The 26665-nt window shown below is 41.7% G+C and overlaps 1 protein-coding gene across 3 annotated transcripts in view; it reads right to left on the reverse strand.

Moving 5' to 3' along the window:
* npas3 (neuronal PAS domain protein 3) overlaps positions 1–26665 on the reverse strand; it is a 283122-nt gene that overhangs the window by 20744 nt on the left and 235713 nt on the right. For all 3 annotated transcript variants that reach the window (XM_023833583.2, XM_072699341.1, XM_072699342.1), the window contains exon 6: positions 25773–25947. In XM_023833583.2, the coding sequence (XP_023689351.2) occupies positions 25773–25947 (175 nt within the window). The remainder of the gene's footprint in view (positions 1–25772; positions 25948–26665) is intronic.

Below are 26665 nucleotides of genomic sequence, written 5' to 3' on the forward strand. Positions count from 1 at the left end.
GTGCATGCACAAACAAAACACATTAAAAAAATTCCAGTAACTAATTTAGCATCCTGATGGTGTGACATTTTAAATCTAACAAGTTTTTTCCTTCTTAGTTTCTGCGTGGCTGGTGTGTGCTTCTAGGGGATTATCAGAGAGTGCTCTCCCTGGCCTCGCATTGGACCCACAGGTATTCTCTCGCACTCTCTGCCAGTTGGCCGCCCATATTATTCTGAGTAACAGATGCATTCCTTAAGGGTATTTCATGTGACCTTCGGCGTAACATTTTGTCTCCTGCATTCAGCGTGGCGATTGGCATTTGCAGCGCTCTGACCTGAGCCTGGGCGTGTAATCACGCAGGATAGCCTTCCTTTCGAATTTCCTCTGCCCGCACACGCAAACGCACACACGTGCTGTTCTCGTGGTGAAACTAAATTCTATGTTTCTCATTAGTTTGCTGCAGGTCCCTCTGAAAAGTCTTCCAATGTTTTAGCACTTTTAAGAGTGTATCAATTTACTAAAATCTCCCCATTAAACCTAAAAGACAGTTTTGTACGATGCTTCTAAGCATCAGAAAAGATGACACTGCTTTTGAAAGATAATATAAAAAACATGATTATTCCTCACTGGCCGCTATATATTAAAGATGCACACCTATACACTGAGACAGTGAGTCTGTCCTCAACAGTCACTGGGTGGTGAGCATTGACCTTGAAATACTGCCCTACAATTCGATCTCCAGTCGATGGTTGAATATCTCTGTGATGCACACATGCTTTCCTTTGACAAATTTCCCACAATCAAGCGGTTTCAATCTTGTGTGTTTGGCCACGTCAGCTGAAGTGGATGCCTTGAGGGCAGAGATTGTTTTATTATTTTATTATTAAGCTACATTAAGCAAAAAGTCCTGTTATACACAGACAACCTGGAGGATCTGTAATGGCTAAACCATACTAAAAATATTACCCCCCTGCAGTCTTGCAGTGGATGTAAGAACCTAGTGATTTTTATAGCACATAATATATTTGTTTTTTTGTGTGCAATTTTCAGAAATGTTGCTAATATGAGGAGCAGTAATATTTTCTAAAATTCATTAAAATTAATTTCAATTAAAATTACATCCATCCATCCAGTAACCAGAGCCTCATTCAGGTAAAGCAGAGCATACAGCAGGCAGAACATCATACTCTGGGAAACCACGCATACATGCAAATGGAAAAATATTTCTAGCACTAAAATAAACAACATAAAGCTACAAAGTGTAATCAGAAAGCTGCAATGACTCTGAACAAGCCTCTAGGACACAGACCCTCGCCTCATGTGACAGTGACCTGACTTTGTCATGGAAATTCTATTCCAAGCTTCCAAGCTTGTATCAAGCGGAGAACAAAAAATTCATACATTAAAACACGTGAAGTGAATTTTAAGGCTTTTCGATGCCACTGCCCACGTTTAAATGATGGCATTGTGAGATCGCTCTTCCCGGTGGCGAGGATTGACCATCAAAAGCCAAACGTGATCCCTCCCCTCCACGCTGTCTCTCTCATGAGTGGGTTCAGCCTGGGCACAGTCCTGTATTCTCAGCTACAAGATTTGTATACCTCAGTCAGCATTGCCCAGTCTTGCATTCACTTGCCTACAGGGCCGCTAATATTTCTCAATTTACATTTATATAAATATTAGCGCCAATTGAAAACGTCAGCCATTGACCGCACATAAATCATAATAAACTGTACGCACTGCAACAGGGCATTTCCAGCTTTGTGTTATTCCAGGCTGCTGTAGGTCTTCCCCCTTTGATGAATGGAGCGTCGGTGTGTACATTAGTAATGATATATAACACACCAGCCTCCTCGCTAATTGGGAGCCCCTGCCGACTGACTCCATGCCAAAGCAGTACCAAGCGGAGTTTTAACTCTGCACAGCATCTAATGGCTTTGTTATGGCTAAGTGAGAGCAGGAGTATGAGGCAGAACATTCCGGACAGCAGTGCAGGAAGCTTATATATAACATATACCAGAATCCCAGTATAAACACTCAGTGGCCATTTAATTAGGTATACCTAGTTAATATAGGGTGGGCCACACTGCTACCACCAGAACCACCTCAAGGATAGATGTACGTTTAGAGAAGCCTTTCTGCATGTCCTGCTGTACTGGGCTAGTACTAGGCTAGTTTAGCACTGGTGTCCTTCCTCTTAGCTTTGAGTCTGGCCGTACTCCTCTGAGCACTGTCATAAACACGGTGTTTCCATGCAAACAGGGGCTTATAAATGACTACAGTTTCTCCAGTTCCACTGCAGTATCTGTTTCTTAGTGTCACCTCTGCCTTATACCCCTGGTTTGTCAGCCACATTGTGTGTGACTGACATGAAACAGCCACACCTGTAGAAAGCAGCTGAGCAACGTTCACCAGCACGCTGAATGGCCGCGCATGTCCTGCGCCGGGCACCCGACTCAAACCACAATCACATATGCAGCAGACGGCCTAGCTGCCCGCAGGCCTCGGCCATTACTGAAATGATTAGCCACCATAAAGAAGGACCTCTTGATATGTTTTCTGCAGCTGGTCCAAAAAAGGATGCTGGCTCACCTTTCCTTGTCCTTGGGAAGAAAAAAAAAAAACCTGTAATACTTTCAGCTGAAACATATTCTATAAATGAGGCCCCCTTCTGAAAGGTAATAAATTTCAAGCCATCTACAACATGTTCAGTGTCAGCAAGCAAAGGCGTAATTACAGATTCATACCAGCACATTTAGAACAGAACAAGAGGATTAAATACTTCCAATAAATGCATTTAATAAGGCACCAACTTCGGGATATAAATATCTCTGAAAGGCCTAAAAAGGAAACCAACAATTACATAAAGACCAATGCATAAGATCTAAAGGGGTTTTAACTGCAGTGATGTAATGTAACCTCTCTCAAATGTGGCCTAGAAGAACAGGCTTATGGGAGTCCCCTGTGCTTCTTAGAATGGGCGCCAGGATCGGCGTGACCCTGTCCTGGATGCACGACGGAAGACGGATGAACACCACTGCAAAGAGACCAGGGCGTCGGCTTGGCCTGCTGAAACAGGAGCACTGCTTTGGTGTGAGAACGAAATTGTTGTGTCAGTGGGTTTAATTCAGCTGTCAGCTGAAATATGTTCCCTGCTATCTGCTCAAGGACAAATTTCCACTGAATGATGTGAACACGGATATCTAGTGCACAGCCTAAACTCCCACGGTAGGTCATTAAATCAATACAGGCGTATAGCAGGCTGCAGCAGGGCTCTTTCCGTGATCCTCTGTCTGCTCGTCACTGATGGCTGTGCAGAGAACAATGTGCAGTGGGGAGGGGGGGGGCGTATGCAAGGGCGCCGCTGGAGATTTTGGGCCCCGTCAAAAAATATCATATTGGGCCCCCAACTCAGATCAATTCAATCATGCTCCAAATTATTTAGGCCTCCTGTCACCTCCCCCCCCCTCGGTTATCGGTGACAGTGTGGGCCGATCCAGAGCGCAGGCAGTGCAGCTCTAGAAAAGGATCCAGGACTGAACTTCAGGGGGAAGTTTGCTCTGGACATGACAGCGAGTTGCTTCCTGTGTCGTCGAGGACAGGAGACATGCTCGGCAAAGTCATCTCACAGCCAGGGGGGAAACGCTGCAGATGCCATGAATTCAGAGAAAGGATCAGGGTTTGCAGTGGCATTCAGACAGATGCCGGGTGCTGAGAAGCGGAGAGTTACCCTTCTCACTGAGCCAGCAGACTAAACATTCAGTCAATTGAAATAAGCATGATCCCGTGCAGCGTGAGCCCTGACAATGGCATTAGATGCTGTCCTTCATGTCAACATTGAGCTTTGTACAGATATCACTTCCAAGAAGCCATTATCTACACAAAGGAGCTTCCTGAGAACAAACCAAATGAACAAAGCCAGGTAGTTATTGAGTAAGAGGTAATTTCAGTAAAATAATGTTTTAGAATAATTTTAATTTTTCAATTCCCTTACTCACCTGTGTACTTACTAGAAGCTCTTCCTTGGAAGACTTCATTTTAAAATAGTGATCTAGGTAAAATGTGCCATAAAAGGGCACCTTTTTCAGTTAGACACTCCTGGCACTCACTACTGCGAGACGATGGAAACCGGGGGTGAGGGTCGAGGGTGAAAGATGAATTTTTATCTTTACGCGCATCTGATGACCCTGATGCCATTGCCAGAACAGCGCTCTGATTGGCCAGCATGACACCTGATACGCCCCCCCCCCCACCCGGCACCAAAATCATGAGGAATGGAATCGCGTCTGACATTGCCCTGGGAGATTAGAGGTGACTGCCCTGTCAACGTTGGCTCAGTAGCTTATTTTTGATAAATCCTCCCAAGGCATAACTAATGGCCAGATAACCCCTGGCCCCTGGGAATCTTCAATCTGCCACCGGCAGCGGGACCGTGGGCCGGCGGCTCCCATCCATTATTAATATGGTAATGGGGGTGAGGCCGCAACAAGGCGGCCTCTTTTTATCAGTCTGAGGTCGTGCTGGACCCATGTCGAGGCAGCGATGCCATCACCCCAGCCCATGCCGCAGATGCCACGACAAGATAAATGCCATTTTTCCCTATGATTTTGTTACACAGATTAAAAAAACAACTGAGATGTCAAACTGCACACATCGAGGTGGCCCTTCTTTTTGTTTTTTTGCATAACAAATGTCACCCAATGGAGGGCTCCATATCCCTGCTAGCCCCGGCCACATGGGCGGCTGCCACGGCAACCATGACACGGCAGCAGCGTGGGATGTCAGACAGGAGCCTCCTGTCAGGAGGGCTGGTGCTGGGCGTCCCGAGCTGCGAGCCGAGGATCATTATTAGGAATCAGCTGGAACAGGTGTACATGAACGTGTCGGGGGGGGGGGGGGATCTGGGGGGGCACCGCGTTCAACTAATAATGGGGCCGCCTGCGGGAGATAAATGCTGACACAGTGGCAACCCACGTGCAGCTGGGAAGGCGAACAGGCGATGAGGATGCAGGGCAGGGAGGTTTCACTTCAGCGCCATTCAAAGGCATGAAAGCCACACAAGGTGCTTAAGGGTAGGACTGAAAACACACGAATCTTCTCATTTATCATGTTTTTAAAATACACGTTTGATCGCATATTTATTCAATTTTATGATGCCGAATAAAATTTTAACAAAATATTTCCTAATTTTGCAATTTTTATCTAATGAAAAAAAATTCCATGGTTATAAGATTTTTGTATACTTGTTAATGTTTATAGAAAATTAAAAAGGATGTTTCACAGTATAAACATGCATTTTATATATATATAAAACACAAAATATAATTTCAATGAATTTTCTCCTAATACAGGTATGTATGAAAAATGTGAATCTGTATGAAACGTGAGTGAAGCTACTGTTTTGATATCATGCTACGTATTATTTTTATCTTGACGGTAACTGTAATAATATCTAAGGGTAGAATCCTAACATTTAAAAAACTGTTTTTGAAGACAAATAAGACTTTAATTATGATGACATTAGCATATGCTGCGTAACCAGACCAATTTCAAAACAAAGAAATCTATGTCCAGTCAGGCTAATTGGAACACTTATAAAGACTAATAAATACTTAAATGGTTTATGTTTAAAAATATGAACTTTTACAAGGTAAATATCATATGTGGCCAATACCTAAGCACCCTATAAAAATGTTTACTCTTTTTGGAGGTCATACCAAGGTCGTATCGTGGTCAGTGGTTTACACAGATTGGATTGAATTAAAATTCTTTAGAATAAATATCTAACAAAAATGAAACGTGCGTGCGTGATTTCAGAAGCATTCAAACAGAGGTAATCACAAAAAAGGGTCCAGGATATCTTTCCAGTTTTCAATGTGCCCCCCACCTGTGCCAATCTCCAGTCAAAGTTCTCTGCTTTAATCAAGCTACAGCAGCGACGGCCCTCGGCACTGGGGGCCCAGAGGCTGCAGATGGCTGCTTTACTCCAAAATGTTCAAGCTTGACTGACCCATTTTCATCAGCTCTGTCAAAGCCTTGCACTGATACATGTTGACAACATTTAATCTTAAAAATTGAAAGAAATGAATTAATATGCAAATTTCATCAGCTTTGTAATAAAAATGTCCTTGAAAAAAACAGAGAACAGGACCCCAGAGGAATAGTGCGAATTATACAGGCTTCGTTGTTCTTTAACTTAGTCTGAGGTACACAAGTCCACCAGGAAATCAGCGCGGATCTGACTTGGAAATAATTATGATGGAGGAACAAAACGCGAGCAGGTTGAATAAATGGAACAACTTGGGAAAAGTCCTAGACCTCTTTGTTATTCACTTTAAATTAATAGGATTAGTTTTCTGTCTCTGAACCATATACACCTCTGTAATTTCTCCAGCTAACTAAAAATCATGCATGTGCGCACACTGATATTATTCCATGAGTATGTTACGGTGAGGGAGGGGGGGGGAACAAACATTTCTCATTCTTCAGAGGAAGATCTCTGGAGGGAGCAGATCTTACAAGACGAAGATTACCCATACAAAAGACAGGGCTTGGTACAAGTGGTCTTCCAGTGGAATATCCCCAACAATGGGACCTAATTATCCATGGGCATGTATTGAGGAGAAAACCTTTACTCTTTGAAGGACAAACAGCTAATTAAAAAGAACAACTCACCTAGCTCTGATTGTTGCCTGTGATGACATGTGCTGCATGAAATCCTTAGAAGATCATCTACATTACAATAAGAGATCCACATACTGCCATTCATGGCAAGTTACAGTTAATGGCTGTTGGAGCACAAGGAGTACGTGCATGAACAAACGAGCCTGTGCAATTACATCCTGTGCTTTTCCAATATTAGTGCAAGTAAGTTCCTGAAAAAAATTGGGTGCGGAATTATTCTGTCAAAACATTAAATCGATTTAAAACATGAGGATGCAGAAAATACAAATGTAATCCACTGCAACAAAATGCATTTATTATTATATACCCGCAAATGTACTATCTGGAAAGCAAGGCCATACACTTTAGACAATTCACTTGCCACAGACTGTGAATTTACTGTTTTCTCTGCTCTATAATATTCATGTTTTGTTACGTGAGATGTTGCAAATTTCATGCCTGCACTCCTGGCCCTGGTTAATAAGCTTTTGAAGACTCTGGCCGTCAAGGCAGCCAAGGGATGATAAAGAGCGCCGCACTGAAGGGCACGTGTCAGCGGTGTGATTCTGACGCATATTTTATTAAAGAGGCAGTGTCCTTTGCATCATTACACGGCTCCTCTGGGACCCAGGATCACACCCTGTCATGTGATTATTGAAAGAGACACTCCATGTAGAAATTGAGAGCAGCTCGCATGAAAAAGCAGGAAGAATGAGTGCAAAGAACAAATATCACTAAGAAAGCCATGCTACTTCATAAACTCCCAATGTATGGGCCTCTAATAGGAATTATAACAAATACTGAGAAAAATTTATATTTAAATGGACACTGAGTGTATAGTGTTAGACTTTTTAGCACACCTTTCAGAAAATGCAGCTTATATTAAGACTTTTGCTGGCCACTGCTTTCTCTGAATTTTGGTTCCACAATTCACACCAGTCGTTTTCTGCATCATAACAGCAGCCATCCTTTGGTATTAAGGTACTTTGCTATTATGCCATAATGAAAGTGCTTTGAAGAGGAAAAATGTTGGTAGGTAACATAAAATTCACTTAACTAATTAATTACATTTATTTAATGCTCTGCATACATACCATTTATTTAAGATAAAACTACAATCCTTCAACCTACCACTTAGTAAAGGCAGAAAAACAGAACATTGAAATGATACGTACAATCTAGCAAAGCAGGGTGAGGCTGGGGCCTGTGCCAGAAACTCAAGGCCAAGGGTGCAGATGCCCAGGACAGGGCTATATGCATAAAGGGATTTCATGATCTGACTATGACAAAACATGGCGGACTACAACAATGTGATGCCTACAGTGTGTCAAACTGAGCTGTAGCTGTATACAGTGGTACCTTACTTTGTAAGCATAATTCGTTCCTGAAACGTGCTTGTAATCCAAAGCACTCGTATATCAAAGCGAATTTTCCCATTAGAAATAATGGAAACTCAGATGATTCGTTGCACAACCAAAAAATATTCAGATAAAAATTATTAATACAAAATATAAAGTAAAAATACATAAAACAAATTAACCTGCACTTTACCGTAGAAAAGAATCGTAGATGGTGTGAGGGAGATGAGAGAGAAGAGGAGGGTTATTTTGTAGGACAACTTTCACTATAACTAACGGAATCACTGCAAACTGTTGACTCACTGGAATCTTTTTCTTTTTGTGCGACTTTAACAAGGAACCTATCCAATGACAGCTGCTTTTGCCTCCTTTTCGATTTCGGGGAAATGTGGACATTGCATAGTCGTTAAAGAGATTCATCGCTTGCACTGTTACCCCCTTATTTGGGTGGTGCTTTTCTACTAAATTTTGAATATATGAGTGAGGCACGTCGACTGAGACCGAGAATGGGAGACGATTACCCACAATCCCGCAGCGAGAGAGAGAGAGGGGAGTACCGTCTGCTCAGTTGTGATTACGTGATGCTCAGCGTATACGTAATACTTGTATTGCAATACCTTGCTTATTTATCAAGTAAAAATGTATAAAAAATTTTTGCTTGTTTTGCAAAACACTCGCAGACCAAGTTACTCACAATCCAAGGTTTTGCTGTATCTTATTGTTCTCTGTACATATCACAACAATAACAGTCTTTATTTGTGAGAAAATGTCAAGAAAGTTCCATGACAGTAATAGCATAGAAGTTGCAAGGATATTGTTTCAACAAAGTAAAATATTAACCTAAACTATAAAGTATGTATTTTAAAGTGCTGTTTGTTTTCTATGGCCAATAAAAGCTCACTTTGTGCGGCCCGTTATCAAAAGGCTGGCATGTATGGCAGCACACCAAGATTACGGATATCTGGCCATATTGGATTACGGATATCAGGTCATATGCAAAAGTCATACGCAACTGTGTTTGATTTTTAATACACACAATAGATACAAAGCGAAAATAAAATGGTGTTTATTTAACCACTGGGCAAATATGCTCTGTTATGTTCAATTATTTAACAAATTCTCTAAACTCTACCTTCCAGCTCCTGAAACATTGTGTGTCATGGTTAAGCCACTGATCTATAAAGGCCCTGAAACAGTGAACTCAGTGTGAGGTGCACCACACCAGGGCAATGACACAAAATGAGGAGGACATTAATTATTCAACACTGCCTTTCACACCAAAGAAGGGATGTCACAGTAGTGTATCAACATAAAAAAAGTGACAGGAAAAGAGCAGAAACAAATAAAACACTCTTCTAATTCCTGCAAATTCTTCACCTTTTGGGATAATGCCCTAAGACGAGTGTACACTGACATGCTGAGACTCCGCTGATTACAGATAACTCGGTACGCTCCAGAGTCACTGTTAATCATCACCTTCCACAGCTGTCAGTAGGTCTGAATTATGCATTTGCCTGTAAATCGATTGGTGTGGTTTCAATGAAAAACAATAGCCAAAAAAGCAGCATGAGATTCTCATCGAGAGATGTTTGGGCACTGCGCTCTCTCCCTTTCTTGTTTCCCCTGTAATCCCCTCTCCCTCGTCCCTTTATTCAAGCCCGTTCATTTCCTCTGTCACCGCTGCTCTGTCTGCTGGCCGCGCACCCACACTCTGTCTCACTCTTCAGCCCTCTCCTGTCTTCCTCAAAGTTGCACCTAGCTCCCCGGTTGGCCATATAATAATGAAAAATGTGTGGCGCAGTCGGGGTGCCGCTGCCTCCGCCACTGCACACACACCTCAGCTCGGGGGATTCATCATTCCGGAGGTATTGTCAGCGAAAGTTTAATTGCATAAACACTCTGTAACTGTCCTGTCATATTTCTTGTCATCCTGGATTCTCTCCCTGGGCTCACTATCTCACAAAAATATAATTGAATTGCTACAGAATCCCGCTGGTGCTGGGGGGGAGTGTAAGGAGGGGGCTTTATGAATCGAATTTGTTTCCTATCAGCAGGTTTGACAAATTGTGTCACGAGAAAAAGCAAGAGTGATAATTTCCCCGTTTATTGGAAGCAGACCTTTTCATGGTATATTATCTCCTCAGTATTATAAGAAGATAGTTAAACAAAAATATATGTTTATAAGTGATATTTAGAACAATACAAGACAGAAATCCAGACAAATCTGTGCATAACCAGTCCCTTTATTCCGCGAGATCGATCTAGGTTGCTCGACGCACCATGATGGTGATAACAAGTTTACAGTAGCCATGGTGAACACCAACACACTTCTGTCACGTTCAGGACATCACCTCAGCTCAGGATTTAATGTCTCAAACATGCCAACTCGACAATCTGGTCTAGTCAGCAAGGACAGCTCTGTGCACATAACGTATATGTGATTTATTAGTGTGTTACATTAATATGTAATGAAATTGACATTTTGAGCATATTTTACAGTGGCATTCCCACAGAACTGAAATGAAAGTTTCCAGCTCATTTTCATGTACTTTATTAAAAAGATGTGAAACATAATACAAAGACAGCATTAGAAGATAAACCCTATGTGAAAGAGTGAATGCAAAGAACAGCTCTGTGGTGAACTAGAGCACAAAATAGCTCCGGCCTTTAAAAAAATAATAATAAAAATCGCACAGCCTTGCCAATAAAAAGTGACCTCAAACACTCTGTGTAAACAGCAGACTTCCCTTTGACATTCTCAGCCATTTAGCAGTATCCAAGAGCTGAACTCCAAATGGGCTTTTCCTGTGTGAAAACATGTGGCAGTTTCATCAAAAGGCTGGATTTTTCCCACAAAGCATCCTTAGCACTCATACTGTATGGGAACAAAGTGGTAATGCCTTGTGCTGACTACTCCAGCCTGATAAAAAGCCTCTTTCTGACAACCTTATCAGCCAAATAAGCTTAAATAAAACTGCCTTCTAATAGCCTAGAGACGGCCTGATCCCGCCTTTGTCTTTCAAAGCTCCAATGCCTTCCTCCTTTAGTGATCTTGTGCTTTTCTCATGACAGATTTTTCAATCTTTTAGGCCAGTTAAGCTGTCGTTATTTTCTTTGTTCCTTTTCAAGGCCTGTTTTGAGTACGCTGAAGTGTGGTTTGATATCGGTGCGCTGAGCCTGAGAATAACTGGAATGCTTAGAGATTTCAAAAGCTCTGTAATTCCTTTTTACGAGTGCTGGAGATGAGATCTGATGACTGCTAGCAGTTTACTGGAGCCCTGTGTGCAGTCATGCCCAGCCCATGGTGAGAGAATCCCACCGAAACCTTAGAGAGCATGGCAGTTGTAACTGGATGCATCAATGTTATTATGAGCTGACACTGGTGTAAATGTCAGTAGTTTAAATAATTGCTCTGCTGCCCATCGCTGTTTTTTTAAGCAAACATAGAACCCTAAACGTAATTCAAGGGCATCCGCAGCTAAGCAGACAAATTGTCATCATATGGACGAAAAACATGAAAACGATACGTGACAGTTGTATAGAAAACATAGCAGGGTGCAAACTGGACAGTTTCATACTAAAGTCCCATGCAAATGAATCAAATGAGTCAATTTTCTCGAATAAAATATTTACATGGTAATACTTCAAGTAACCAGCCCAGAAAATGCAACAGAGAATGCTGACCTTGTGGCGCACATTCAGTGGTTTTAAAGGACAAAAAAAAAAAACAGCTAAATGGGATTTTCTGATTGCAGGCCCACCTTCTATAGCGAGAAGTGACTGATGGATTACTTTAAATTAAGTTATGTATTTGCGGGTTTAATTTAGGGATAAGGTTAGGACTTGGGATAAATGAACACATTACAAGATTAAAAAACATTTGTCTTAGCAAGCTGGGGAGTCGCTTATTTATGGAAGCAGGTTTATCAGAAGCCCTGCCGATGCCTTGACAGAATATCTATCTAGCCGACTGATAGGTACTTTAATAATTGCAGAGTAATTTATGATTTTGTTTCCCCCAAGAATAAAATTATCCTGGAATATGACTTTTCTCTCACTCAAATAATTATGAAGGTTGAATTATTAAACTGCAAAAGGGCCACTTTCAGATAAAGTCAGATTACAGCCTTTGACCTTGAGCTTCCAGACACCTCAAACTCAAACAGTGTTTTTATTCTGCGGTCGAATCCAACTGCTTTTAACAAATAGCATCAAGTTTGAAAACACTTCAATTAATTTTACTGCTGCTGTTAAATAATAAAGCCAACCCACTCAACATTAATGTGAATATAAATTACGTGGATTTTTAAATATAACTCTACCATAAAAGGATTTCCTCCAACCAGCAAACTCAAAACTGCAGAGTAAATGTCTTTTAAAAGTGGCAATATCAAATGGGATCTTTGTTCCTAAACTAAATTCCAGTGCGGTTCTTGTCAGGCGGCTCAGCCCTGATTACCTCATACAAAAGAGCTCTTTCAGCAACAGGCAGCAGATCAGCACAGGCCGAATAGCACAGGCGCTCTGCATTACCACATCAACTGTGTCAAAACAGTTCCAATTCCTGAAGGAGACACTGCAGTTGAGACTTTACATACCTGGCACACACTGCTCAGTAAGGTATGAACTGTAAAACAGCACTGGAATAACTCAATAATCAAAATGAATACCTGAAGGAAAGTCTAATATTGAATCAGACTCATAATAAAACAGAATACCTTAGCCTGTAAAATTATACGTGAAATAGCACAACAATTTATAGGTAAACTAAAATCAGTCAATACAATGTGCCTTTTAGTTGCAGTGATTTATATTTCTCTTGTAACACAAGTGTTGTGTTTCCGTCACTCCATTAATATTTATTGCAGGTAAATATATTGCATCTTCACGGGGACATTGTACAGGGTGAGAGGTGCATTTTCGAAAGGCTCCGTCGCAATGCACAGCACTGACTGATGCTTGCTTAAGGGGAGCAGAATAAGGGACAGAAAGACAGATGTGCCACAAACAGAGGTTCCACCATTAAGCAGAATGAGGCATGACTTAAAACAATTAAAATTTGAGGCCTTTCAATACAAGAAGCTGCACTGGGCCATCAGTGTTCTCAATGCTTTTATAAAAGTTCAATTTGCTGTTAAAGTAAGAGAGTCACTGTAGGAGGTCAGCTGACTGTCTATGACCATTTGAAATGGTAATAAGCCTGACATGAGCAAGCTGCTCTGAGGACACAGTGTGCTTGGTGCTGGGAGCAGTAAGATTATGGCTAATGAAGGTCCGTACTGCGTGCATGTGGCCGGACTCCTTGGCAGTTGCTCTCACACAGCACAGGCACTCAGCACACGCCGCCCCGTTCAATGCCCCCTCCGAACCCACTAGTTCTCTTCTAATCATCCAGGATCCATTTCAACCAAGGGCCCTCTCTGAAAAGTGCCACCCGGGCCAAGAGCTCCAGTGACATTATTAACAGTTCTGCAGGTCTCTCAGGAGAGCTCTTTTGGCTCCCACATCCCCAGCTACCCACCACCCCCCCGCCGCCGTCGGTGGGGAGGTGAGGAGGAGGCCAGGCGTGCTGGGAATGGAGCCTGAGACAAGATGCCCTCCCACCTGACATTAATTCACAAGAACAGGCTGAGGTCATCTTTCCCTTCTTCTGCTGCTGCCTGGGACAAGAGCAGCGCTCGAGATAATGTTCTGGCAACTCTCTCTCTCTCTTACACGCACACACACACACACACACACGCACACACAGGTTTGAATTATATCTTTCTGGGGGCTCTCCATTCATTTCTGTGGGGAGAACTCTAATCCCAACATGATGACCCTAACCCCTACCCAGCCCTAACCTTAAGTAGCCAAAAAAAGTATGAGACTTTTGGTATTTTTAGTTTTTGATTGCATTCACAGATCTTTATGGGTACCTGAAAGACATTGGTCCCTACAATGTAAAATAAACATAATACACACACACAGACGTTTGTATTACTCTTTTTTCAGATTGGACATTGGACATTTTGGCAAAATATGTCCAAAGAATGCAACTTAGTTAGGCTCAGGTTCATGGCACTGTGACATGAAGCGTGTTAGGCTCAGGTTCATGGCACTGTGACATGAAGCGTGTTAGGCTCAGGTTCATGGCACTGTGACATGAAGCGTGCAGCATCAGAGATTCACAGGACACTGGCACACTTTGCCCCTCACTGATGGTGCTGAAGGGATTGACAGCAAGAGGCAGGGTGGCAGAATCGGTGTGCTGTCACATGGCATCCGGTGTGCGTGTAAACACAGGGAAACGGGGACCGCAGGAGGCCCATGGGGGGGGGGGGGGTACCACATGGTATTCTATCACAGAGGGCAGCTATAACCTGCTTTATTATTTAATGAAGGACAGAACTGTGAATTTCAGAACAGGATCCTTTCATATTCAGTAGAGACACAAAGCTGCAGAAATGGTGTATGCTAGTTAATTCGGAAGTACATTTCTTTTTCACTCCATATTGCTCTAAGTTTCATTTCAAATTTATTTGATTTCAAGTTTCATTTAATTTATTAATTAGAGTTGAAATGATTAAGAAACAAGCCCATTTTCACCCTTAACCTCAATTAGTGAGGAGCATGCAGGCCAGCAGATTCCCTGCTTTCAGGTACACTGTCAAGACCTTCAGAAAATTTCATGATAAGGCAAAGATTTAAATTCAGATCAGGGGATTTTCTTCCAGTAAAACGACTAATGAGCACAATAATGCATGCAAGGATATTTACTAATTGTGCGCTACAATATTTGCGTGCATTAACTGCCAGGAAGCGATAGGGGATTTTTTTCACTTCATATGTAAATTGCCTTTATGCATATTAAGTGACCTTAATGCTATTATGGCATTTTCAGTATGAGACTACAAAATAGAGGTGGAGATCATGCAAGGGATTGTCTCATGAGATGCATGGCTCTCAAAGCAAAGGCAGTAGTGGCTGAGGGCTGGATTTACAAAGGCTGAGGAGCAAAAGGCCCGTGAACATGCTTGTGCAGTGTAACAAATCGCCCAAGTGCCGTGTGCAGCGTTAGAGGTTGATTTACCAAAGGTAATTATGTAAATGATACCAACCACAACACCACAATTAACATATGGGTTGATCTGTTAAAAATCTCCCCCTGCATGCTGGAATTGCCTGACTGCAGACAATTCCCAACTTCCAGCTCTCCTTTGGCCTCATCTCCTGCCTCCATATCGACTTGGTCCTCATTCATCTTGATAAACACAACACATCGTGATAGGATGAAAACCTACAGAGGTCCATGAACATGAGCATAGTTTATTTTAGCAATAAAGGGAAACTTTTTTAAATGTTGCCTTAGGAAAATGGTATATAGAATTTTTAAGTGAAGGGAAAATATTGCATTTTTACTCTGAAATATTTGGACAACATACTATATATGCAGAAGAATTTCCTTCACTCCTCAAATGTTTACATGTTTCTATAACTCATTATCTTGCAGAAGTTCTATCTGTTTTGGGCTTTTGTTTTGGTCTGACATATTAATAGTCTTTTTAATTTTATATCAAGCCTTGCTATGCCTGCTACAAGTGAGATTGTGGAGAGAGCTTTGTGTCAGCAGATAAGAGGAGAGAAAGGGGACGTTATCTGGAGACAGTGGGCAGGGTAAAGAGAGTGAAAGACAAGCTGTTTGAGCATCAAAAGGTCACAGAGTGTCACGACAGCCAAATGAAGGCTGATTGGTGCAAAGGGGCAGAAGCGGGCTCACACATCAGGGTAAGGGCATCGGAGGGGCCCCTGAATACTAAAATGATAAAATGATATAATGTAAAGGGGACAGAGGGGCCCTATTTTGTCAGGGGGCCCAGAATGTTTAGCTCCTCCCCTGCATCAGGGCCTGGGCAAATTTCTCTGGTGCGAAAGAAAACAAAACTCAGAGCTATATAACAATGACGAAGTACGTGCAGAAGTGGACAGAATGAGCATGTGGACACCCTGTCCTGGGATATTTGGGTATATACAGTCGACCCTTCTGCATCATGATTTTGATATATTGTGGAGTCAGCATAAGAAATTAAATGGGATTTTTTGGGAGCTTTTGGGAGTTTTGCAAAAGTCGCAGATGACACATGAAGGCCAGCAGATGACACACAAAAATACACACAAAATATATGTATAGTGCTGGTTTGGAGGACACCAAGTATGTTCACAGCAGCCTTTCATATAATATATTGCAGTGATCGTGCAGTGATCTTTGTATCTAGCATTTCTTGTAACTTTTCACTTTGCTCCTCTTGCCAAGGGAACCTTGAGGACCAAAACATTTTACATGTTTTTTCCAGATGGCAGGGGGCCCTACCCCTCACCCCTAACCCCTAACCCCTAACCCTGGCCATGTGAAAGAGGCTCTTTAAGCATTATTGTAGATTGTACATAATTTGCCGAAAACATGACATCACTTTGAGGACAAATGCTTGTGCTCTAGTTGACTGATTCTCCATACATGACACATTGACATCCACCAAATCCACTGCAAACCTTGGTTGACACCCAAGCTTATCATTGTTTAGCCACAGATTAAATGCCCTGTGGCTGGTCAGGGCCACCTTTATGATGTGCATTTTCATTAGCTAATAAATGCTATTGTCACCTCAGCAAACGTGGACCAGAAAACAAAGCTAATCCTGCAAGAGCAGAGAACAAATGCAGTCATCCCTCCGTCTATCCTTCAACGTCAGGGATATATTGCAGGATGCACAGGGCACAGGGCTGGGGTAAACCCTGGAAGGGGTGCCAGTCCATCACAGGGCACAGGGCTGGGGTACAGCCTGGAAGGGGTGCCAGTCCATCACAGGGCACAGGGCTGGGGTACAGCCTGGAAGGGGTGCCAGACCATCACAGGAGAAGATACCCACTTCAGTTAAAACTTGTGTCATGAAAACATTACGATATAAAAATATTGAGGTCTCCAACAAAATGATGGAGGTTTAAAATTTATAGGTTTTTATTGTGGAGTAACAAATTTCAAGTGATACATGTATTAGAAAGTAATAATACGTAATAACAGCAATAGTCATAAAACTTGGAGGTCAAATTAATGCATTATTTTTTGCCAGCAAACAATGACAAAATCGGCTGCCATAGCAGACTGGTTTCACACAGCCGTGTCGGCCACTGGAGGGGGCCTCGGCAAAGGCAGTTCGCTATGAGCAGGAAGCCCAGAGGACCTGGCCCTGAGGTCGGCTCCGAGACGGGGAATCACAGCTAGCTTACAGGCATCTATCATCGCTTGAAGGAAGCTCAGGATTATTCTATCATTTCAATATTTAAATACTTGTTTTGTTTGATTACAACAATGTGTTAGCGTCTTACCACTAATCCTCCTTTATGGTATATTAGATTATGCTGTAATAAATAATATTTTGCGTAATAGTGTTGTATGTCATACTTGTATAACAGCAAATGTTTTTGTGATAAACATGTAGGAGCAGAAGATGATAGATTGTACTTTAGTGCCACATATAAACAAAGGAAAAAGATTTGCACCAGGAAATGACAAAACACACTGACAGAAAAATCATCTGTTGTTTCTCTGTGTATAATTTAGAAAATGCAATCATCACAGTTTGAGGCTTTGAAGATTCTCTAACATCCCAACAAACAAAAACAGATCTTTCATGTTACACGTTTTATTTGCTACAGAAGAATAATGTTCTTCATTGCAAGGTTCACCAACACACCTTATCCAGTGCTGTATCTGCCAGTGCTGTATCTCCAGGTGCCATTCCACCACAGACATAGACAACTGCCAAAACTACAGTGTGACTTATAAACAAAAATTGTTGTCAATTTTCATTATCAGAAACTTCACTTCCAGAAATGAATAATTGGTTATGGCAGACAAAAGGATTATTCAGAAAAGCAACTATTCCTAGAAGTAGAACTAGGACACATTAAACCAACAGTGAATCACAATAAAAACAAAAAAAAATTAAATTATGATTTAGTATTTCTGCAGATGGGTCTCCTTCAGTTCAGATAATTGTATTAATGACACTGAGATGTTTAATAAAGGTGCAGCTCAGGGTGTGATTAACGGAGGCACTGAGGGACGTGGGCCTGACTTCCTGATTCCTGCCCCCGGAGGAGAGCACGACCGCAGGTGTTTCTGTGGCTGGCACCAAGTGGGCGCCAGCCTCCCCCCTCTACCAGATGGGCGTCTCGTTTTAATATGCGAAGCCCAAACAAGGCGGCCTGGCTTGCCGAGCCTCACTCAAGACGCATTTTCTATTTGTTTCCTTGTGCAGCTCTGAAGGCACACTGATAAAACTCACAATGATATGCTGTAAGGACAGAGAGGAAAGGATAATCTCCTGACCTTCTTAGGGAATCCATCCCAGATTACAGAGCCAATACTAAAGACCATTGTAAGTAATAACATGCTTTACAGTTGGTTATGAATCCTTGACACAAAATTGTGGTATTTATATCATTGCAATGAAGTGGCTGCTCTCCAGGGAAGCTGTCAGGATTGCACAGAAAATGGGCTTAATTACTCACTTCAGTCCTGCAGTGGTCCTGCTATGCTGCCAGGACACACATTCTGCCCTAATCTAATGTTCTAAACAAGCAAAACACACAACAGCTACGTGTTGACTAACAGGGTATCGATTCCAATTTAAACCTAGGAAAGGGGCCAAAAGAAAAGGCCAACAAATCTTCATACATGCAGAATGACTGCTTGTAAGCAGAGACCTCGAGGCTGTTTCCAAAAACAGTGGTGCTATGGAAATGTGCTGGGACTCCTGCAGGGAAAAGGAGTCAAAGTCTCCACACAGGGACAGGATAGAGGGAAGACAGGTTATTCAAACCAAATGTATGAGCTGAACAGCATCTGGGCTGCAGAAAACTATCAACGTGTCACTGATTTTGTTTTTTTGGTGGCTACTCTTTTTGGGCCCTCTACACTGTCTCTCTGTATCCCTTTCTCTCAATTGCTCCATGCACACACACACACACACACGCACACAGAGCTCGTGATCCCCTATCCACATAAACCATACACTGGTGCTTGTTCAATTATGGAGAAAGAGGAAATAAGGAACATTATAAAAATGTATGAGAATCAATCGGATTGCTGGCAGCGAGAAACAGAAGCCAGTATTCCCCCTTTTTGATTATTTATTTATGTACATTTTGCTTCTTTGTAAACAGGGGCATAGCGGCATATATTCTGAGACTACACTGCTGCTTTTATGCCACTTAAAATGAAATAACTTTGCAGGATGAGTTTTGGAGATTTCAATTGAGTTGCTGTACAAAGCGAGTTAGCTGGTCACCATCTGTCTTCCAAGACCACTTACCCAGGAAGCGTCAGGCCTGAGGCAGGGGACACCCCAGACACCAGTCTCTGGCAGGGACACTGTAGTCAGAGACACCTGCTGACCTGACAGTGTGTTTTTGGGGTATGGGAGGAGATCCACAGAGACACAGGGAAAACATGCAAACTCCACATGAAACACACACGCACACACACACACACTCACTCACTCATACACACACACGCGCGTGCACACACACACACACACACATACATACATACAAACAGACACTCATGCATGGACACAAAGAACACATTAACAACACTCAAGCACAGACAAGAACACTCACAAACACACAAACACACACACAGACACTCATGGGCCACAAATGTATATCTTTGTGGAGACACTCCATTAATTTCTATGGGAAAAACTCTAATCCCAACAATGACACACATAACCTCTACCCAGCCCTAACCTTTACCATAAATAACCAAACAAAATAATCTTTTGGTATTTTTAATTTTTTAATTGCAGTCACAGATTTTAATAAAACTGAATTTCTTCTTGTGGGGAGTGCAAAAAATGGTCCACACAATATCAAAATAACAGGTTTTTCTCACATTGTGGGAACCAAAATCCCCACAATATAATGTATACCTGGATCACACAAACACATACACACACACACACACACACACACACGCACACACACATATACACGCTTGGCGTACCTATCTTAATGGGGACCTTCTGTTCATTTCTATGGGAAAAACCCTAATCCCAATCATAACACCCTTAACCCCTACCCATTCCTAACCTTAACCATAAGTAACCAAAAAAAACAAGACTTTTGACTTGGATTGCATTCACAGATTTTTATAAACTTGAGGTTATCCAAATCAGGACCAGAAATAAGTAAGTTTTACCACACTGGTCCCCAAATGTGATCCATGTAAATTCTGCCCTATCGCTAAGGACTGCAAATGTTCAGGAACAAATTTCAAGTTAGAACAACAGTCGTTCATTTTTTTTTACTAAATATAACATCATGCTATATTGCTTGTAACATGAATCACACTGTCAGTTTCATGATTTCTGTTTTGATTTATAACTGCATACTATAGGGGTTTACGGCTGATGCTACACTGAATGGGTTGCTATGGTAAAAAGATATGATAATAACAGTTATCAACTAACAAAAAGCCACAGCAGCAAAGTGTCAAAACATTTCCAGTGATTACTGGTTCACTGCAGACTGACTAAACAGACAAAGGCATGACTGTACACTTCCAGCCAATTTAATCCACTGTTGTCTTTACACATACAGTGGTACCTCGGTTCTCGAACTCACTAGAACTCGAATTTCTTGAAAGTTGAACAAACCAGTTTGACCTAGAACTCGATCTGAATATCAGAAGTCGAACCGTGAACGCTGACCTAATATAAATTGTACGCGCCAGGAAATGATTCATACTACAATACAATTCTTACTAGAATGCCTTCTTCACAGACTGGACGATAAAGCAGCGCAACATTACAGTAACAATAAACAAACCACTAACTTACGTGTACTATTAGAGCATTTATGTCATTTATTTAAACTTTATTTTACCAGGTAAATTAACTGAAAACCAGTTCTCACTGCTTTATGTGATATTCGGGAGAAATAGCAGATTACGCATCGGAACTGCCTGGGATACAAACGTCATGCATGTAACTAAACTGTTCAGCCAATAAGGGCAAAGGTGTGTCGTCACGGAGGCGGTTCCAGTTTGTGTAGCTGGGTGAGAGGTCACAATGCATCTAACCGTAATGCATTGCGTCAGGATCAGAATGCATTGTTTTGAGCCAGTGTTGTAAGCAAGTCGAATGTACCCAATGACCGGACTGGGGAAAAAAACTTAAACGCGGACTTAATACAGAGGACTAATAACAACAACCAGAAACAGCTGATCACATGGGGATCCCACACGAGGTTAACGAGGGGGCGTGGCACACGGAAGGAGCGGACGATCGGGCAGGACAGGGGTAATGTTGGGATAAGATCTTTATCGTTTTGGAAGCCATTAAGGAAAAAATGCTCTTCTTGTTTTATCCGGTTCATTTTGTGTTTAAATGCTAGAGAGAAAAAAAACATATTTAAGTGTAATTTTGTGGGGCCAGGAACCAATTAATTGGTTCTCCATTATTTCTTATGGGAAAAATTCGACTTTTTAGGATTCGATATGGAGAATCGAGGTACCATTGTATATGTAGCCAATTTTTCCTATCAATTCCACAGAACCTCTGTGAAAAATGTGTTGTGCAGTAAATATTTTCACATGCTACTTTTGCTGTACATGAGTAAAACAAGCCTATGATAGTGATACGTGTGTTAATTCCAGAAGTAACCAAAAACTGATGCTTAGAAGCGAAGTGTCATTTTGCACAGTTGGCCCATGTTTGGTTGGCGAGGATGGCGAGGGGGGGTTACTCTCTCCTGACAAGCAGCTGGATTGGGGGGGAGGGGGGGGTCCAGGAAAAGAGCTGTATTTGCATTTCAAATGTCACTTGCTGAAGACACCTGTGAAAGGCGACAGCAGCTTCCACACAAATCAAAGGTCTCACCTATTGGGAGAGCCCGGCTCCTGAAGCCCTGGGGCTAAGAGAGCTAGAGAGGCGTGGCTAGTGTCCTGGCGTGGGGGCACCTCGCCAAGAGCACCGCTGCATCTTCACCCACATTCAAGGCAGTAGTCACAAGCCCACATAGCCATTACCGCCGTGAATATGCCTTTCATAGTCAAAAACTCAAATATGGTGCAACAAAAGAAACAGGATTTGTGAAATTACTCAAGATTCAACCTGATTAAAAGTTTTTTGTATCATAATTTCAACTGACATTCTATATTCTAATATTGTATATTCAAATATTGCATTCATAGATACATATTCATAACCACATGTAAAGTATGGGAACATAGACCAAGGTAAAATAACTCTATATTAATTTATATAATCAATTAAAACATTTGTACAATAAATCTTAGTGTAATTTATGCTTCCCTTAAGGCATATACTGTATTAAATATCTAATAACAAATAATCCATATTGCAAAGGTCTGGTTTCTACTTCATGTTTTCTACAGATATGACAATACCGACTGGATTTTCCAATAATAGTGCCATCTAAATTTTGGCAACATAACAAGAAAACAAATAGTCTACATTTTGCCTCGGGGCAACTGAACAACACAGACCCTCATTTAAAATATTTGTCAAGGAGATTCTCTGAAATTCAGAACTGAGTACAACCTATGAGGTGATGTGCAATTGTTTACATTATTACCACAGCAAAGTTGGGTCCCAATCTCCTTTCATAATGTGGAGAAATAGATGTGCTAACGTCATGCAGTCGACAGTCACCACAACACATACAAAGACAAGACAAATCTGTCAAGAACCAGTTTTTATCAGAAATCTGTGTATTTCCTTCAAGTTTAATAATGTTCATCTACTAAATAGCAGCTGTAAATATAATAAATGCGATTCCACTTTGGTTCCACTATTGGATTACAAGTTTCTTATTTTGGTATAGTAAAAAACTGCACCATTTGATGATTAGGAACAGTTATTTCAGTCTGTATATAGAAGCTTATAAAGTTACCTCAAGAGTTTAATACAAAAAATGCTCTAGACAGAGGCGTTGGGTGCCTCAAATCTGAAATCCAGACATACGTTATATAAATCCTATATATCACATAGGGGTTATCACCATGGCGAATTCTGAGATATTCTAATTAAAATGCACGTATTGCCACAGACACGATTAGGTATTATATTTGCTATTCAAAAACATAGCTTATATAATAAAATTCAATAATCACATTACTTCATTGCAGTTTTTTTCACTGTCTGACCCTTACAGGCTACCAGTGAAGCTAGTAGCTAAAAGTCTTCTTTGACCTGATTGTCTGACATGACCAGAATGTTAAGCTGCGAGAGCAGCTGCGTAACTACATCAGTTTGTGCACTGCCCTCCTATGGTCAACCCCAGAACTGCCTCCCTCTCCCAAACATGAAGCCTACTGCTATGCACGGATATTGAAGTCACAATGTGTTATTATTTCTTTAATTGCATTAACACACGGGGTATTTTGATACCCAAATGGAAGAATAGTATGAGCAAAGACTTTTAAGAGACCTATAATGTATCTTCCTGGGTTATAAATAACACAACGGCTTTGGTTGTGATGTTGAACATACTGTAATCCCAGAATTCACGGCCAAAATGCTGTGAGATTAGTTGCAATTAATCAAAAATAATCATTTGACATCCCAACCTATAATTCAATACCCTCTCCTTACTTATTGTAATATGTTCATCTAGCCTTTTTGAAAGTATTGAAATTGAGCTTCTACTTTTTTTTTGGAAATTAAGTCTGTACATCAATCTGTACCATTTACCTGTTAAACAAATATTAAAATATACTTCCTTGTGGTAATTCTATGTTAACTTGGGAATTCACTTAATAAATATCTATGATTGTTAGTTTTGAAGGTGCAATTAAGCACAATTGATCACTGAAAACTGCAATGAATTAATTAATAACTTTCAATCAATCCACAGCCCTTTTTTATAAGCTTTTTTTCCTGATCAAAACATTTTGCCATAGACATGGACAAGTCTTGCCACAGACACGTTTGTCTGTCTGGACAGGTTGACGATTCCTGGTCCCACTAATTATAAGACTCAGGAACCAGCTGGAACATAAAGCTACAAAACAAGTACATGCAGAATTACCATCCATCCTTCCGGCCACATATCTAGAACTACCATTCTAATTCAAATTGACAGGTCACCTATTTATCTGTTTATTCACTCATAAAAAAGACTTTCCACCAAAGGCAAGTTCTTGACAAAACGTGGGCTTAGTATCTTCAGTACAAATGCTGACATATTCACCCAGTTTGTAACAGACACCACAAACCCTTAAGGGACGCAATGTAAACTGAAGAAGATTCATAACCAACTGCAGGACACATGTTAAAAACTGAGAGCTCCTCTAAAGCAGGGCTGATGAAACGGGGCCTGACAGGCGTCATTAAAGGTGAATGAGTGATAAGCTGGATAGATTGGCGCGGGGAAGATGACAGGAGGTGGCAACACGGCTCAGAACTCAATTCCGAAAGGCCTTTCATTGCACTGCTACCAGGATAAGGACAGAAAGGAAAAGGAACAAACAGAAGTTCTCTGAGGTGGGCAACCGCTGGGCGCCCCTTTGTCTGATAGTACAGCAGATTCATAATGAGTGGCTGTGTACACAAATAAATGTCAATGTTGGGGGCCGGCTGGTCATTAGGTGCCTGCTCTCCCTGACGGAGTAACGCGCACAGGACACCCCAGCGCTACAGACTGTCACTCTCCCACACTGCCAGTGTGAAAGATCTCCTCGGTAAAAAAAAAAACCTGAAAAGGACAAAGCCACAAATGTGGAACTTCAATTAATTTAAAGCCCCAATCAGCAAAGAATAAATCCTTCGCAGATCTAATTACCAAGGCTCTCGGAAGACCCAGGCCGAACAGCCAATCTTCCTGCTGTTTGAACAGCTTGATGAACTAAGGGACTGATGGATATCAAGTCATTTTGTTTAATTTATAAATGGATTTTCCCCTAATACTTAAATTATCATCAGTACAACACAATGAAAATGGGAACATTTGGAAGGCAAAGTCTATAACGGCCCTGAAAGGAATTCCAATGAGGAATGTCACCTCTTTTCATTTCCTCTATTCAATTCCTCTAATTAAATTCAGAAGCTTGGTAAGCCTGTGTTACAGTACAGCCTCCCAAGTTTTTTTTTTTTTTTCTCCCCCCCTGACAATTTAAAGCATGGCTGAAGACACACTTCAGGGGTATCACGTCGCACCACCCGAAAAGCTGTCCCCCCCCCTGCGAACTGGCTCACTCATCAGAGAGGCCAGGATTTCTGCGTACGTTCATTCATAAAAAGTACACACCAGCCTCAGCGTACAAGATGCATAAAACCATCTTTGTATGCTCCTGCCTGGTATCGCTGAATTTGGGAAAACACAATATATAAAAATGTCTTAAAGAGGTGCGAAGAAAAAACAAAATCATAAGAGGGTTTATCCCCCAGAAATACAAATCAGAAGTTTTCTAGGCCCGTGCCTTTAGATCGGCAGTGTTTGATGTGCGTGTTTATTGCTGGATATCTGAGCACGTCTGATCTTTGAGACTGAATGGAGTCAGACTTTCTGCTTGTGGTTTTTCACCGGCGTAACTCTGACCTTCAGGAAGAGAGCCGGCTCAGGCGATAGTGCTTACTGAGGACATGTCCCTGGTTAGGGACATGACCTCTTGAATCATTAAAGTGACTAAAAGGAGTTTTGGAGATAGAGTGAGGCTCCCGCTCTGCAGGAGTGCAAGACGCAGCTGGCGGCGATGGTACCCACCTGGCTCAGGGGTCTCCGACTGGGAGGATGAGGAGGCCGAGCTGGCGCCGTCCTCGGTGGTGCCCTGCGACAGGAGGCCCCTGCCCGGGGGCAGCTTCATGCCCAGCTGCTCCGCCATCTCCACGTGATCTCCGGGGTGCACATAGTCGAACACGCTGCTGCCCGTCAGCTCCACCTGTAGGGCGGCCGAGGCGGAGCGTCTCAGACGACATCGTCACAAGCCCGGCGAAACGTGAAGGGCCGTCGACACAGATACGCTCCACACAAACCCACAGCCTATGGTCCAATCAAAAGTGGCATAGTGTACGCCATTACTCCATACACTACAGTATAAGACACATACTGCTTTAGGCAGACAAAGGGAATGTTTAAGGCCATATATCTGGGTGGTAATTTGTATATTTGCTCAGAAAAAACACAGTTTAACATTAGAACACTTGCAATCTAAGAGTAACATAATAAGAACTTCTTCCGTTCTCCAAAAAGTCGCTAATATCTTGTTGGACGGCCATAGGCACACCGCTTCAGTTCCCAAACCTTCTCCTCAAGAGCATCCCAGTGTATCTGTTACATTTCACCACCAGCTCAATTAATTTATTAACTTAATTAGTTAAATAAGTCAATGAGGTATTGATTAACCATACGAGGTGGGTTAGTGGTCCAGTCAAAACAACTACATGGCTGTATTGGACAGTTACTGTAAATACTGGGGTGACTTTATGAGAGGTTTTGAAATGACTAAGCTGACACACTTTGACAGACATAATATCATAGTTTTACACCAACATGAAGATTATTTAAACATCATTTTCTTCACTGTCTAAGACTTTTGCACAGTACTATATATCGTTTTCCGTTATTTAAGTCAGCTCTATACTTCAAAAAGGAACTGC

The sequence above is a fragment of the Paramormyrops kingsleyae genome, chromosome 14 (assembly GCF_048594095.1).
Source record: "Paramormyrops kingsleyae isolate MSU_618 chromosome 14, PKINGS_0.4, whole genome shotgun sequence".
Lineage (NCBI taxonomy): Eukaryota > Metazoa > Chordata > Actinopteri > Osteoglossiformes > Mormyridae > Paramormyrops > Paramormyrops kingsleyae.